The sequence below is a fragment of the Magallana gigas genome, chromosome 4 (genome assembly GCF_963853765.1).
Source record: "Magallana gigas chromosome 4, xbMagGiga1.1, whole genome shotgun sequence".
NCBI lineage: Eukaryota > Metazoa > Mollusca > Bivalvia > Ostreida > Ostreidae > Magallana > Magallana gigas.
The window spans coordinates 40,309,764-40,322,831 of NC_088856.1; the positions used below are offsets into that span (position 1 = coordinate 40,309,764).

The window sequence follows — 13,068 nt, forward strand, 5'->3', positions numbered from 1 at the left end:
CTGATTGACGTTTGAAGGAAATTGAAAGTTGGGGAGGGGGTGTCTTATCGGTGTATCTCCTTGTAACGTGTCAGTACACAAGCGCCCTCAATGATGATCAAAGAGAATCGATGTGAATCGCACGGCAGTTACATGTTCCAACGGTAGGAGGACACAAGTTCTAACTTGTCCGAAACCTTGAATAGCAAGGGAAAAAATGAATGAATAAATTTAAAAAGGAAACCCGTTCTCGCCATTCCTCAAACTACTAATACGTGGGGGAGGGAGGGGGGGGGGTAGGGTAACCACGGTGCTTTTATATAAAGCTAATTATCCTGTTATTTTTTTTTTAATCTTGAAATATAAAACAGGGGTGGATCAAGGATTTGAAGTTAAAGGGGGCATCAGTTGTAAACAGGGACCCCAGGAGCCTTAAAGGGGGGGGGGGGGCTTTGTTGATCCATAGGAAAGCCCATGAAAGTCCCTTTATTTTGAATATTAAGTATAATAGGGTATAAACTGAATGAAGTATTTAAAGTCACACTGTTGTGATAGTGATATGTCCTCTTGTAATCTGTTTTTCTCAACATTCTTTAGAAAATTACTAGCAGAGGGCAGATCCAGGATTTAATTTGAAGTTGGAGGGGGCTCCAGTTTTAGGCAAAGGGTCTGAGCAACCCTGATGGGGGCCAAGGGGACGATTTTTAATTTTTTAAACGATTGTCAATATAATACCTGCACAATTCCAGCAAATCCCTCCGCCATGCAAAAATATATGAAACATATCTGTTTACTTTAATTTTTCTTATGAATGGATGTAAATTAATCAGTTTAAAAAAATCAAGTTCAAAGTTTATGAAGTTGAAACAAAGATAACTATGCCAGCTTGTATTGTACAAAACATATTGGGAAGAGTTGTTTTAACACTAACTAGTATGACAAATTACTTAAAGCCGAATGACTGGTCACAATTAAACTCAAAGGAAAGGGGATTTAAAATGGACTTTCTATTTACGTTTCACACGGATATTTTTATTTTATACTCACTGTTGATATCAGTGTAATGTACATGTAGAAATATCCCATAAGTTTCCAAAAAGTTCATATTTAGGACTCGCAAGCTTTACATTCTGTTTGATCGAAGGAGTATATTTTAACTTTATTTTGACAATTTTAGAAGGGGGAGATGCGCCGGGTACACCCCCCTCTGACTCCGCCTGATAAGATTAGTACAGGTAAAAAGGAAGTATCTGTTATTATTTAGCGATCAGTGCTTATGAATAATATTTGATTTTTAAAATGTCATTGTTTAAAATATTATTTGAAAAATATTCCCAATAATTCAATCATTGTTCGATAACATCATTTACAATCATTTTTAATAAAAGTCATAAAAGTCATTTTAATAGTTTTTCATTGTCAAAATTTAGTCAGGCAGTTTTCAATAGCTATTAAAAAAAATTGGCAATATATGCATATTTATTTGTTAATTCATCAGCAATGATAATAATCCATTACAGTGATTAAAATTACGAATAAACATGTTCATATTTACATTGAACACTGTAGATACCGGTAATTGTACACAATCTCGGTGTTGTTGTTACATTGTCTCACAACATATACACAGTACATAATTATTGTATGGACATACATGTATAATGTTCACTGTAGATACTTGTACACTGTTACTGTCCTGGTGATTTGTCCCACCCAGAGATTGTTCTCATCATCCACACACACACTACGGGGATCCTCTACCCCTTGTTGTTCTGTAGGTAGTAAAGACATTAAGAACCGACCGTCCTGATCCAGGAAATGAACTGTGTTACTGATACTAAAACACACCAGGATGTGACCGAGTACATTGGTACATTTTCCATAGGGATAAAACAATGACCCCTGACCTGTGTAGGAGAACCTGTGTTGTCCTGATTTATCCACCACCACTACAGCATTGTCATAGTCTGATACACAGACATCACCATTGATGTTTTCTGTGACGTAGTGTGGATACCTATACAGTGCCTGTCCGTTGTTGTTTCTCTGTATGTTCTGTATTTCTGTCCCTGTCTTGTTGTACCTGGTAACTTTAGCCTTTCTATACTTTATCATCCCCACCAGTATGTCCCCGTTGATGTGGGAGGAGTGTATACTGAGTGGTTCCCAGTCTCCTGTTTTAATGAATTCAGTGATTGTATTATCCGGTGTTATCCTATTGATGACTTTGTTGCGGTTGTCTGTATAGATCAGATCCCCGTCCTGTGTGACTGTGTGATAGCCATATCCACCACTGGTTTGTATCTTCTGTAGCTGATTCCCCTGTAGATCTGTTTGGATAAGTTTACCAGTTCCATCACTGACCCAGAGTCTGCCTGATTTATCCAGTGATATATGAAATACTCCATTAAATCCTGGTACTGTGTACTCCCTGACCTTGGTGACAGAGGAAGACAGACACAGTGTTTGTTTCACGTCAGATTTCTCTCTGTTTTGTTTCTTCTGTTTCCCTGTAGGTTTCAACTGTGTAGAGGCAGTCTCCATGGGCTTTATTTTTCTGTTCTCTGGTTTAGTGTTAGGAACAGTTATTCTACCCAGTAGTTTGGCGACATCTTCCTTGCTATGTTGACCAGCAGTAAATACGGGTGGGACTGGTTTGGATGTCTCTGGCACGGGTCGAATTTTAAGGCTTTTTGATTTAAGAGATAATGTTAAATTTTCTATTTTTGAGGGAGATAGGTAACCATAATATGTTTGGATCAAATCATTAAGGTAGTTGATGAAGTCATCTATTTCTTGGTTTTGGCCGTTTAATGTTTGCAATAATGACTGTTCTATTTTATTGACTTGTTCTATTTTATCTGATGTGACTGCATCTACCATTCTTTTAACAAACTCAGCTTCAGCCTTCATTGCTGTTCTTATACCTTCCATGATCTTCTTTATTTCTGTGACATCTCCAGCAATTTCTATTTTCACGTCTTGAGAAACTGGCTCAAAATAATTTTGAATTTTGTCAATTTCCTCTTGATATTGCGATACCTTTTCAGCAAAGACAATTTCTAGATCAGTAAAAATATGTCCGCGATGTTCTTTTGTGGCTGTGCATTTAGAACAAAGGGGAATCTGGCATTCCTCACAGAGAAGATCTATGTCTTTTGTTGGGTGGATCTTGCATTTCACTACAGGAATTCGACGTTTGCGTTGTTTATAATGGACCACTTCATGGTTCTTGGTTTTCTTATTTTTCTGATGTTCACCCATGCATAGTTCACACATTCGTAGGTGACAGTCATTGCAGTAAAACTGGCAGTTCTTCTCACAGTCTTCAGTGCCACACACCAAATAATGCTGGGCGTCGGGTGGTATTTGGGATTCAGATAGTGCCATCTAAATGGTAAAAGTGCCTAAAAGTTAGTTGAGGCTATATGTATTTGATTAAGTGTATTTGTTATTAAAGATCATTAAAAACTCTGAATTTAGGACCCATCTACACCCCCCCCTTTACAAACATACAGGTACTCAAATCGATATGCATGTAGTAAGTATAATCTTCAGCAGATACATGTAGAATTGACATACAGGTATACACTGTAATGTCACACTTTGAGGTAGAGACAATTTATTTGTCTATTCCGTATTATCAACTTTTCTATCTTAATTATGTGAATCCGGGATTTTTTGTAGATGTCTAATATTTGTATAATAATGAGCAAAAAATATAATGCCGGTTTATCATAAGGTAAATAGCTTCCCTTTTCAAATCAATTATTTGTTGTTGTTGTTTTATTAACAGGTGCAAAACAAATGGATGAATATGATAAAACTTGATATCTGACCATGGCAATATATACCAATGAAAATGGTCACTACTTTCGGTTTAGTACAATGACAATATTACGCTAGGAAATATGTTAACTTCTGTACCGTCATGATCGGAAATAGTTATGACTGTTTTTGTATCAAACAAATTATAATATGATTCTAATTTACCTTTAGTTCTGTAGCAAGGTAACCTAGTGACGCCCTGAGATCAGAGGGAGAAAATACGAGACTTGTGTAATTTACTTCCTGGTTGAGCTAAAATTAGATTTAAACCTTCCGGCCTATCTATGTGATACGGGTATATATGTACGAGCAGTCTGATTAAAACAAGCCCCTTCTCTTTACTCGTACAGAAGAGTGTATGAATAAGGGGGGGGGGGGGGGTAATCAGACTAGGGTACGAGGTACTTCTTTAATTTGAATTCATAAAACGAACCTGATTCTGACTTTTTGTTTTCCCTTTCTGTAAATCATCAGTAATCGATTAATAAGTAAAGCAAATAAGTTTGTGAACCAAGCGTAAGTAATATATTATAATTTTAAAAATGCGGAAAAAAGATACAGTGCTAAAAGAATATATCAAATTATTGTTTTGTTTATGCAAGTCAAATACCATCTGTAAATATAACTAAAGGTGCATTTACATGTAAAATGTATACTGGTATATTTGCCAATTAATAACATGTAGTACCATAGACATGTATAATAGCTGCACGTACGCACATAAGTGCGAAGACGTCTGAAAATGTATTTATTATATAAAAATATATTTATGATAATTATAACTAATGTCATTAAGAAAATTAGCCGGTGAAAAAAATATCTTATAATATTTTAAACATAATGCAGATATGTAAATTATAATGTATTATTACATGTAGATATGAACTACTGCTCTGTATGACCGATATGTTTATACAAGAAGATCATGGCTACTTTGAACATTCCCCATAATGTATAATGTATAAGCACTTATGTAGTAATTTTTAAGTACAAGAATATTTAACAAAACCAATATCAACTTGAGATTGAGCGTGGCAGATTTTCTAATATCCATAGAAATGAGAGAGTTTGTAAACTATGTTCACTATCACAGATTGAAGACGAGTTTCATTTCATCAATATGTCCATTTTATAAGGAGATACGAAAGTTGTATGTAAAAAAAAATATTAAAATGAATCAAAATTAAAATGAAAAGCTTTCCGCCTGCATGTAAACCTATTCAATTACTTTCAACAAAGAATATCAAAGAGTTGTGCAATTTGGTAAAATACCTAGTATATAAATGCTCAAAATTACGATAAAAATACAATTATTGTTTTTGTTTTGAGAATATACTCTTCATTATCCTGTTTACTTTTGTAATGAACATTTTGCACACTGCTATGTGCACACACAGTCTAATGCAAGATTGTGGTGTTTTTAAAAAAATGTATACATATGTTTGTTTACTTTATTTATGTATATATATGTTAAGCCTATGAATCGTATTTTTCTTGGTTATAAACAATACAATAAAATGTATTTTGAACGCTAGACCTGCAAGCAGAACCAATTTTCGTAGCAGTGAGCGCTAACCCATCGGTCATATATAGACATCCAGGACAAAAAATCTGCAACCTAGCATGCTTATCGCTCATCTTACTTCGAGATGGACGTAAAATACAATTAAGCAAATAAACATTTCCACAACATAATTCCATAAACGAATTCCATATTATTAATACTACGTTTCTGTTTACCATGTGAATATATAGTTTCTATGGAATTTTGTAAACATTCCCATCACACGGCTTTTCCGAACGCGGAGGGCGTTGCCGCACGCAGAACAGAAGTAACTTGCCACAAAAAGGTAAGATCTTTAACTTTCTTTCAAACTTTCTATAGATAGCTAATGGACTTTTAAGATTTTCTTCAAAATTCTTTTTAAGTTTTAATCATAAACATCTTCTGAAGGCGAGAGTTGCTCTACAGAAACTCTTGACGTGGGAAGAAGTAACCTAAAGGGATTACATGTATTACATCTACAAGCTTTTTTTTAAATGGTACATTTTTAACAAAATTCTGTTAAGTCAAGAATGTTTCCGTTGTTGGTGTTTAAACATCAATGAAATCCCTTCAAACCTTTATAATTCAATAACATTTAAGATAAAGACTAGAAAAAGGAGAAATTGTAGATTTTTGATTTTGACAGATTTGTATATTATTTTAAAAATTAGCGATGAACGCTCACGTGCACACTTATTGGTACATGTAAAATTATTTGTTTCCAAAAAAAAAAACCCAAAGCGCACGGAGATCATAACTAAAATGGATTCTTACAACAGGATCCACGCATTTTCCTTACCAGGACGCACCTTAAAATCCGCGCCTGTAGTAGGTCTGTACATGTAAAATATTGTTTGACTCATCCATTATTTACATCTCTGCCAAAAAAGGTGCTCCCCCCCCCCCCGGTCACAGGTTGTGATCCCCATGTGTGTAATGCAGTTCATCCCGTTGATAAATTTCGCGCCATTTTAAATATTAATTTTGCTCTTCATTAGAGGGAGATAAGAAGTGTCGGTCGGTAGGATGCAGCGAGGAAATAAGGGGCATCAGATTGACTGGTGATTAATAAAACATCAGCATTGAACAGCATCTCGCATATGACACTCATCTCTTAGGTCAGGCTTTTAAATTTTAACGTATATACTAGTAGAGAAGGGTCCGACTTTCAACAGTTATACGTCCCTGAATCGAGTAATTTTGATGCACCATCTGAACGGTTGGTTTTTCGCAAATTTCTCTTAACTGCTTAACGTTAGATTCATCCTATATTGTACGCACATGTATTAGGTAGGATAAAAGGACACTTCGTCTTAATCTTAATTTTAAAAGAAAGCTGGTTTATTTGAAATACAATTCCTTGGGTAATTAATAAGGAAACATGGGCGGTAATTCGGTGTTTTTAATTGATGAACGATGTGACTTCTCATACAATATTGGCTGGGTTTCTCATATTCTCTTTTGAGAAGTGGACAGGCATAGCCTACATCCACTTCTCTTCGCAAGCCCTCATATTTTGATTCTGAAAAACGTGTAAATGTAGGAACCGAAGACGGTCCACGCTTCGACCCATGTTTTGAGTCCAGTTTCCCTAAATTTTCGTAACAGACCTATTATTTCTACATTTTAAACATTAATGCATGCATATATCACAAACAAATCCACACTAACCCGCTGTCAAACCATTTTCTCAACTTCTACATTCCGGGTTTAAATTATGAGACATCTCGCTACAGGTTGTTTAAAAAGTAAAAATATTATAGTCGGAAAAAACGGAAAATATTGTTCGGATTGTAGACTTTAGATTAAAGATATTTTTCTTATAATTTAAAGAGGTTTAAGTAGTGGGTTTACAATTTCAGACAAATTAACAAAATACATACGATTAAATAAGTAACTGTGGCACATGAAAACAAAAAATCTCTTTATTTTAATCTTTGTTGCTTGCTATATTAATCAATGTTTGTTTTTATGTTAAAAACAGATGTAGAGCAAATTTGTCACCAAAAGAGATTATTAAAAAGGGAACAAATACAACTTTGTAATTTTGTGACTCAGTATTTGTTTGTACATTGTTAGGTTAAGTTGATTCAGTAACGTTTTCTACATTACTGTCTTTATTAGGTTTCCAATTTTATCCGAAACACAAACATTTAATCTGCGCTGACCTAGATAAACAATGCGATACACAAAATTTAAACCCGGGATGTAGAAGTTAGGAAAATGATTTGACAGCGGGTTAGTGTTGATTTTTTTGTAATACATGGATGAAATAATGTTTTAAATGTAGAAATAATAGGTCTGTTACGAAAATTCAGGGAAACTAGAGTCGAAACATGGGTCGAAGCGTAGACCGTCTTCGGTTCCGACATTTATACGTTTTCCAGAATCAAAATATGAGGGCTTGCGAAGAGAAGTGGATGTAGGCTATGCCTGTCCACTTCTCAAAAGAGAATAGGTTTCTCATTAACCCTCCCAATAATATAAATAAATGCAATCTAATCAATTTACTCCAGTTCAGCTGGAAGACGCAGCAACTCCATTACCAAAATGAACCGAACAAAAGGTCCAGTTCTGGTCTCCGCAGGAGTCCTACTCTACGAAAGCCGAGAAGGATCATTCGAGATTCGAGATTCAAAATGCGAGATTCGAAATACGAGATTCGAGATTCGAAATTCGAGATTTAATATCTAAATTAACCAATCAAATCATGGATCTGAAACCTGTATCCTAGCAACATCAAACTGTTCTAAATAAAGATCATTCATACATGCTCTTTCCTACAAATAAATGTCTTAATAGCTCTTATATAGTGGTTATAAAATGGTTAAATTAACATTGATGAATTAACCCCACACAGTATAAACAATTAAATTAGAAATAACACTGTTGGCTTTGCGAATCTAAATGGTTTTGTTTGCCCTGTATGTATTTCCCCCCCAACAATTTTAACCCGAAGTGTATTCGCCCCAACTGTGTAAAAATCGGCTCGCGAAGAAATATCTGTTTAATCTAAATGTTTTAGCTATGAAACGAAACTCAGTGAAATAATCGACATGTCAAAATATAGGTTATGATAAAGTTTTAAACCATAGAAGATATAATGATTTACAACCTCAAAGACAAAAATCCAGATAAGAATAGTGTATTGTAGGGTATGGCAATGCCATTGTCGATATGAGAGAGAGAGAGAGAGAGAGAGAGAGAGAGAGAGAGAGAGAGAGAGAGAGAGAGAGAGAGAGACAGAGACAGAGAGACAGACAGACAGACAGACAGACACAGAGAGAGTTTGTATTGTCAAATTCAGTTTTGATTTAGAATTTGAAATTGATTTGATTTGTTACAAGCATATATAGACAGTAATTAAGCCTCTAAAAGGAGAAAAGAGAGGAGGTACATGTAGCTAGGGTAGGGCAGACCAACTAGCAAGCTTTAATTTTAACGGTGTTAGCGCACCTGTGATTTACATCGACTCTCTCTCTCTCTCTCTCTCTCTCTCTCTCTCTCTCTCTCTCTCTCTCTCTCTCTCTCTCTCTCTCTCATCACCTAGCATTTCCTTTTCCGTGAGGGGGTTTGGGGTATTTGTGATGTCTTACATTAGCTAGCGAAAATGATAAAAAAAACATGAAATGTTCTTTAAATTGTGTGCGGATGTTGTACTCCAATCTGTTTTCAGTATATACATTTCAAGAGGGGGGGGGGGGGGGGGGGCTATATGGTCCTAATTAGTTTGCCAGTTATTCTATCCCAACTTTGTTTTCTCTTCGTTTTCCAGGTTTTTTTTAGTTGGCTCGGCAAACTTTCTGTGTAGCTCCATAACGATGCACTGTAGATAAATTATGAGTAGTTTTACTTTTGATAAACAGGTACATATCCATACTTGATTTTTAATTTGACTCTTATAAGCGGATTTAATATTCCAATAAATATAGGGTAGGAAAGAGTAGACGGGACTTTTTTGCGCATATCCTACTGTACCATTCATTCAACACAGGTATTAGCACTCATCGAGTTCGACTTGCTTTCCTTTTTTTCATCCACTGGATTTAAAGCTATTAATTTTTGAAAATATTTTGAATTTATGGCCTGATTATATATAAATTAGAGCTGCGCTGGTGCATATATTTACCAAAATGGACCAAAATATAACCAAAAAGTACGACTCTTTTTCAATTCTAATCGGGTATGTCCTTTAGAAAAATCTTGAACCACACACATTTAGGCAAATAAAACGACAATTGTTTCATTTTTAGCTCACCTGAGCCAAAGGCTCAAGTGAGCTTTTCTGATCACAATTTGTCCGTTGTCTGTCGTCGTTGTCGTTGTCGTCGTCGTCGTCGTCGTTGTAAACTTTTCACATTTTCATCTTCTTCTCAAGAACCACTGGGCAGATTTCAACCAAATTTGGCACAAAGCACCACTAGGTGAAGGGGATTCAAGTTTTTTCAAAAGAAGGGCCACGCCCTTTTTAAAGGGGAGATAATTGAGAATTATTGAAAATTTGTTGGTATTTTTCAAAAATCTTCTTCTCAAAAACTATTAGGCCGATAAAGCTTAAACTTGTGTGGAGGCATCATCAGGTAGTGTAGATTCAAGTTTGTTCAATTCATGGTCCCCGGGGGTAGGGTGGGGCCACAATTGGGGGATCAAGTTTTACATAGGAATATATAGAGAAAATCTTTAAAAATCTTCTTCTCAAAAACTGTTTGGCCAGAAAAGCTCAAATTAAAATGGAAGCATCCTCAGGAAGTGTAGATTCAAGTTTGTTCGAATCATGGTCCCCGGGGGTAGGGTGGGGCCACAATTGGGGGATCAAGTTTTACATAGGAATATATAGAGAAAATCTTTTTAAAAATTTCTTTTAAAAACTATTAGGCCAGAAAAGCTCAAATTAAAATGGAAGCATCCTCAGGAAGTGTTGATTCAAGTTTGTTCAATTCATGGTCCCCGGGGGTAGGGTGGGGCCACAATTGGGGGATCAAGTTTTACATAGGAATATATAGAGAAAATCTTCAAAAATCTTCTTCTCAAAAACTATTAGGCCAGAAAAGTTAAAATTAAAATGGAAGCATCCTCAGGAAGTGTAGATTCAAGTTTGTTCAAATCATGGTCCCCGGGGGTAGGGTGGGGCCACAATTAGGGGATCAAGTCTTACATAGGAATATATAGATAAAAATCTTTAAAAATTTTCTTCTCAAAAACTATTAGGCCAGAAAAGCTCAACTTTGAGTGGAGGCATCATCAGGTAGTGTAGATTCAAGTTTGTTCAAATCATGGTCCCCGGGGGTAGGGTGGGGCCACAATTGGGGGATCAAGTTTTACATAGGAATATATAGAGAAAATCTTTTAAAATTTTCTTCTCAAAAACTATTAGGCCAGAAAAGCTCAAATTAAAATGGAAGCATCCTCAGGAAGTGTTGATTCAAGTTTGTTCAAATCATGGTCCCCGGGGGTAGGGTGGGGCCACAATTGGGGGATCAAGTTTTACATAGGAATATATAGAGAAAATCTTTAAAAATCTTCTTCTCAAAAACTGTTTGGCCAGAAAAGCTCAAATTAAAATGGAAGCATCCTCAGGAAGTGTAGATTCAAGTTTGTTCAAATCATTGTCCCTGGGGGTAGGGTGGGGCCACAATTGGGGGATCAAGTTTTACATAGGAATATATAGAGAAAATCTTTTAAAAAATTTCTTTAAAAACTATTAGGCCAGAAAAGCTCAAATTAAAATGGAAGCATCCTCAGGAAGTGTTGATTCAAGTTTGTTCAAATCATGGTCCCCGGGGGTAGGGTGAGGCCACAATTGGGGGATCAAGTTTTACAATCCTTAAAAATATTCTGGGAAAGTTTTCGGTCCAAAACTCAGTACTTAGTGTGAAAGCACAGGTTATGAGATTAAAGGTAGATTTAAGTTTGATGAAACCATGATTCCCTAGAGAATAGTGGGGCCACGAAAAGGGGGGGGGGGTTTATAGGAATAGAGAAAAATCTTCTTACAGGTACAACAACAAAAGGGGCTTTACTAAAAAATAAGAGGTGGATAAAAATTGGCAGATTTTCAATTTTTTTTTAAGCAAGATCTACTGTACTCCGTTGTCAAGATATTTTGATATTGTAAAGCTAATTTGATCAGAATTAAGGCAATTGTTGCTCAGGTGAGCGATGTGGCCCCTGGGCCTCTTGTTTTTATAGGGAGTGAGGTGGTGCCGGTAAAGGACATGTATTGCTTATGGCAGTTGTGCTATACTCTCATTTGTTATAATAGGTAATACTACATATTGATATAAAATGAAAGTTTCCAATTACACTGTACATGGCTTCTATCATGCATTTTGACCCGTGCGATAGTTTAAAACAATTTTCAAAGCATTTAATGTAATTCAACCGATCATTTTTCAAATTTAATTTTCTGGATCCCCGCCTGATACGTCCGCCTTCTTGTATATTAGAATTACATGTACGTTGACCATATGTACACATAAATTAATCGGCTATGTTATGTAACGATTACAAATTTTTGCAGGATATGTAACAAATAACAGCCTATTTGTGGGTTTTTGCACTGATTATTTGAAATAATTTGCCGCCATCTTTTATGCATTCCACACACCACTCACAGTTTCTTTATTTGGTGTTCTGTGTGTATGGCGACAAATTGGTAAATTTGTACCACTCACCCCTTGTAGCTTCATCCTGATTTTATCTGGCTAAGTGTAATGTAGTAGTATATTAAATACACACATCTTTGTTTGCAGTGCTTATTTACATCTTTAGAGATTTACTTACTAAAAAAGTAAACATTTGTATGACTTTCATGTAATTATTGTCCATTTTGGTGCGGGGGGGGGTGGGGGGGGGGGGGTTGGAAACTACAGAGAAACTTAACTTGGCTGTGAAGCAAATGCTTTTATTCTTTTTTGTTGATATATCAATGAATGAATTATAACAAAATACATGTACAACAATTAATTTTGAAATATTCATGCACAATCAAATAAAAAGTTTTACTGTTCTCTGCACAAGAAATCGGCAATGTGAACAAATTGGCACCCTATCATCCCTACCTTTAATTGTAGAGAGTAGGTATCCTTCAATATTGAAAACAATTCCAAAAGTAAGACTTATAATAAGTTGTTTACTGAGGAAAAGGAAAAAAAATTGTATTTATTAATAATTCCGTATGATGTGATAATATCTCAATGCTTTGTTTATAATCATAGTACTAGTGTATCACTGTATGCATACATAAAAACGATAAGTAATGCTTATATCTATTAGTGAAACAGGACAGATTATTTATATTTAGATTATTTAGATACATGTACTAATCTTCATGCGGGGATCTAGAAAGGAGGGGGTCAGGGGATCTGGACCCCCTCCTCGGGAAAATTGGAGCTTATTAAATTTACATAGGAAAATTATTTAAAATTGGCCTAGGACCCCCTACAGAAAAAATAAGCTACGCTTATTAAGTTCTCTACCATAACCGCATTTTTACACAAAAGGGGTGAATAAACCCGGGTTTTAAACTATTACTGGTGGTGAAATACCTTAGGGTTCAAACGCATCAGGTGGAAATGCACCAGGGAAAACAAAATCACTTAGATCCGCGAAGCACACTGCATTATTACTAGTCTACTTAGATATTCTGTGTAAAAGTAAATACAAATAATTATTTAGTTAGGTAGGGAGAAGTGAACATAGCATTTATTTATATA

General features: G+C 35.5%; 2 protein-coding genes across 4 annotated transcripts in view; both read right to left on the reverse strand.

Moving 5' to 3' along the window:
- Positions 1 to 13,068, reverse strand: part of LOC105347601 (inhibitor of nuclear factor kappa-B kinase subunit epsilon) — a 384,423-nt gene that overhangs the window by 68,236 nt on the left and 303,119 nt on the right. The window lies entirely within an intron of this gene.
- On the reverse strand, positions 1,441 to 4,068 carry LOC136274794 (E3 ubiquitin-protein ligase TRIM71-like). The gene is made up of 2 exons (XM_066082441.1): positions 3,973 to 4,068; positions 1,441 to 3,369 (listed from the first exon to the last, which is right to left on the reverse strand). The coding sequence occupies exon 2, from the start codon at positions 3,367 to 3,369 to the stop codon at positions 1,645 to 1,647; it is 1,725 nt and encodes a 574-aa protein (XP_065938513.1). The 5' UTR covers positions 3,973 to 4,068; the 3' UTR covers positions 1,441 to 1,644.

Coding starts and splice junctions, on each gene's coding strand:
- LOC136274794 (XM_066082441.1), bottom strand. CDS start 3,369: ATGGCACTATCTGAATCCCAAATACCACCCGACGCCCAGCATTATTTG.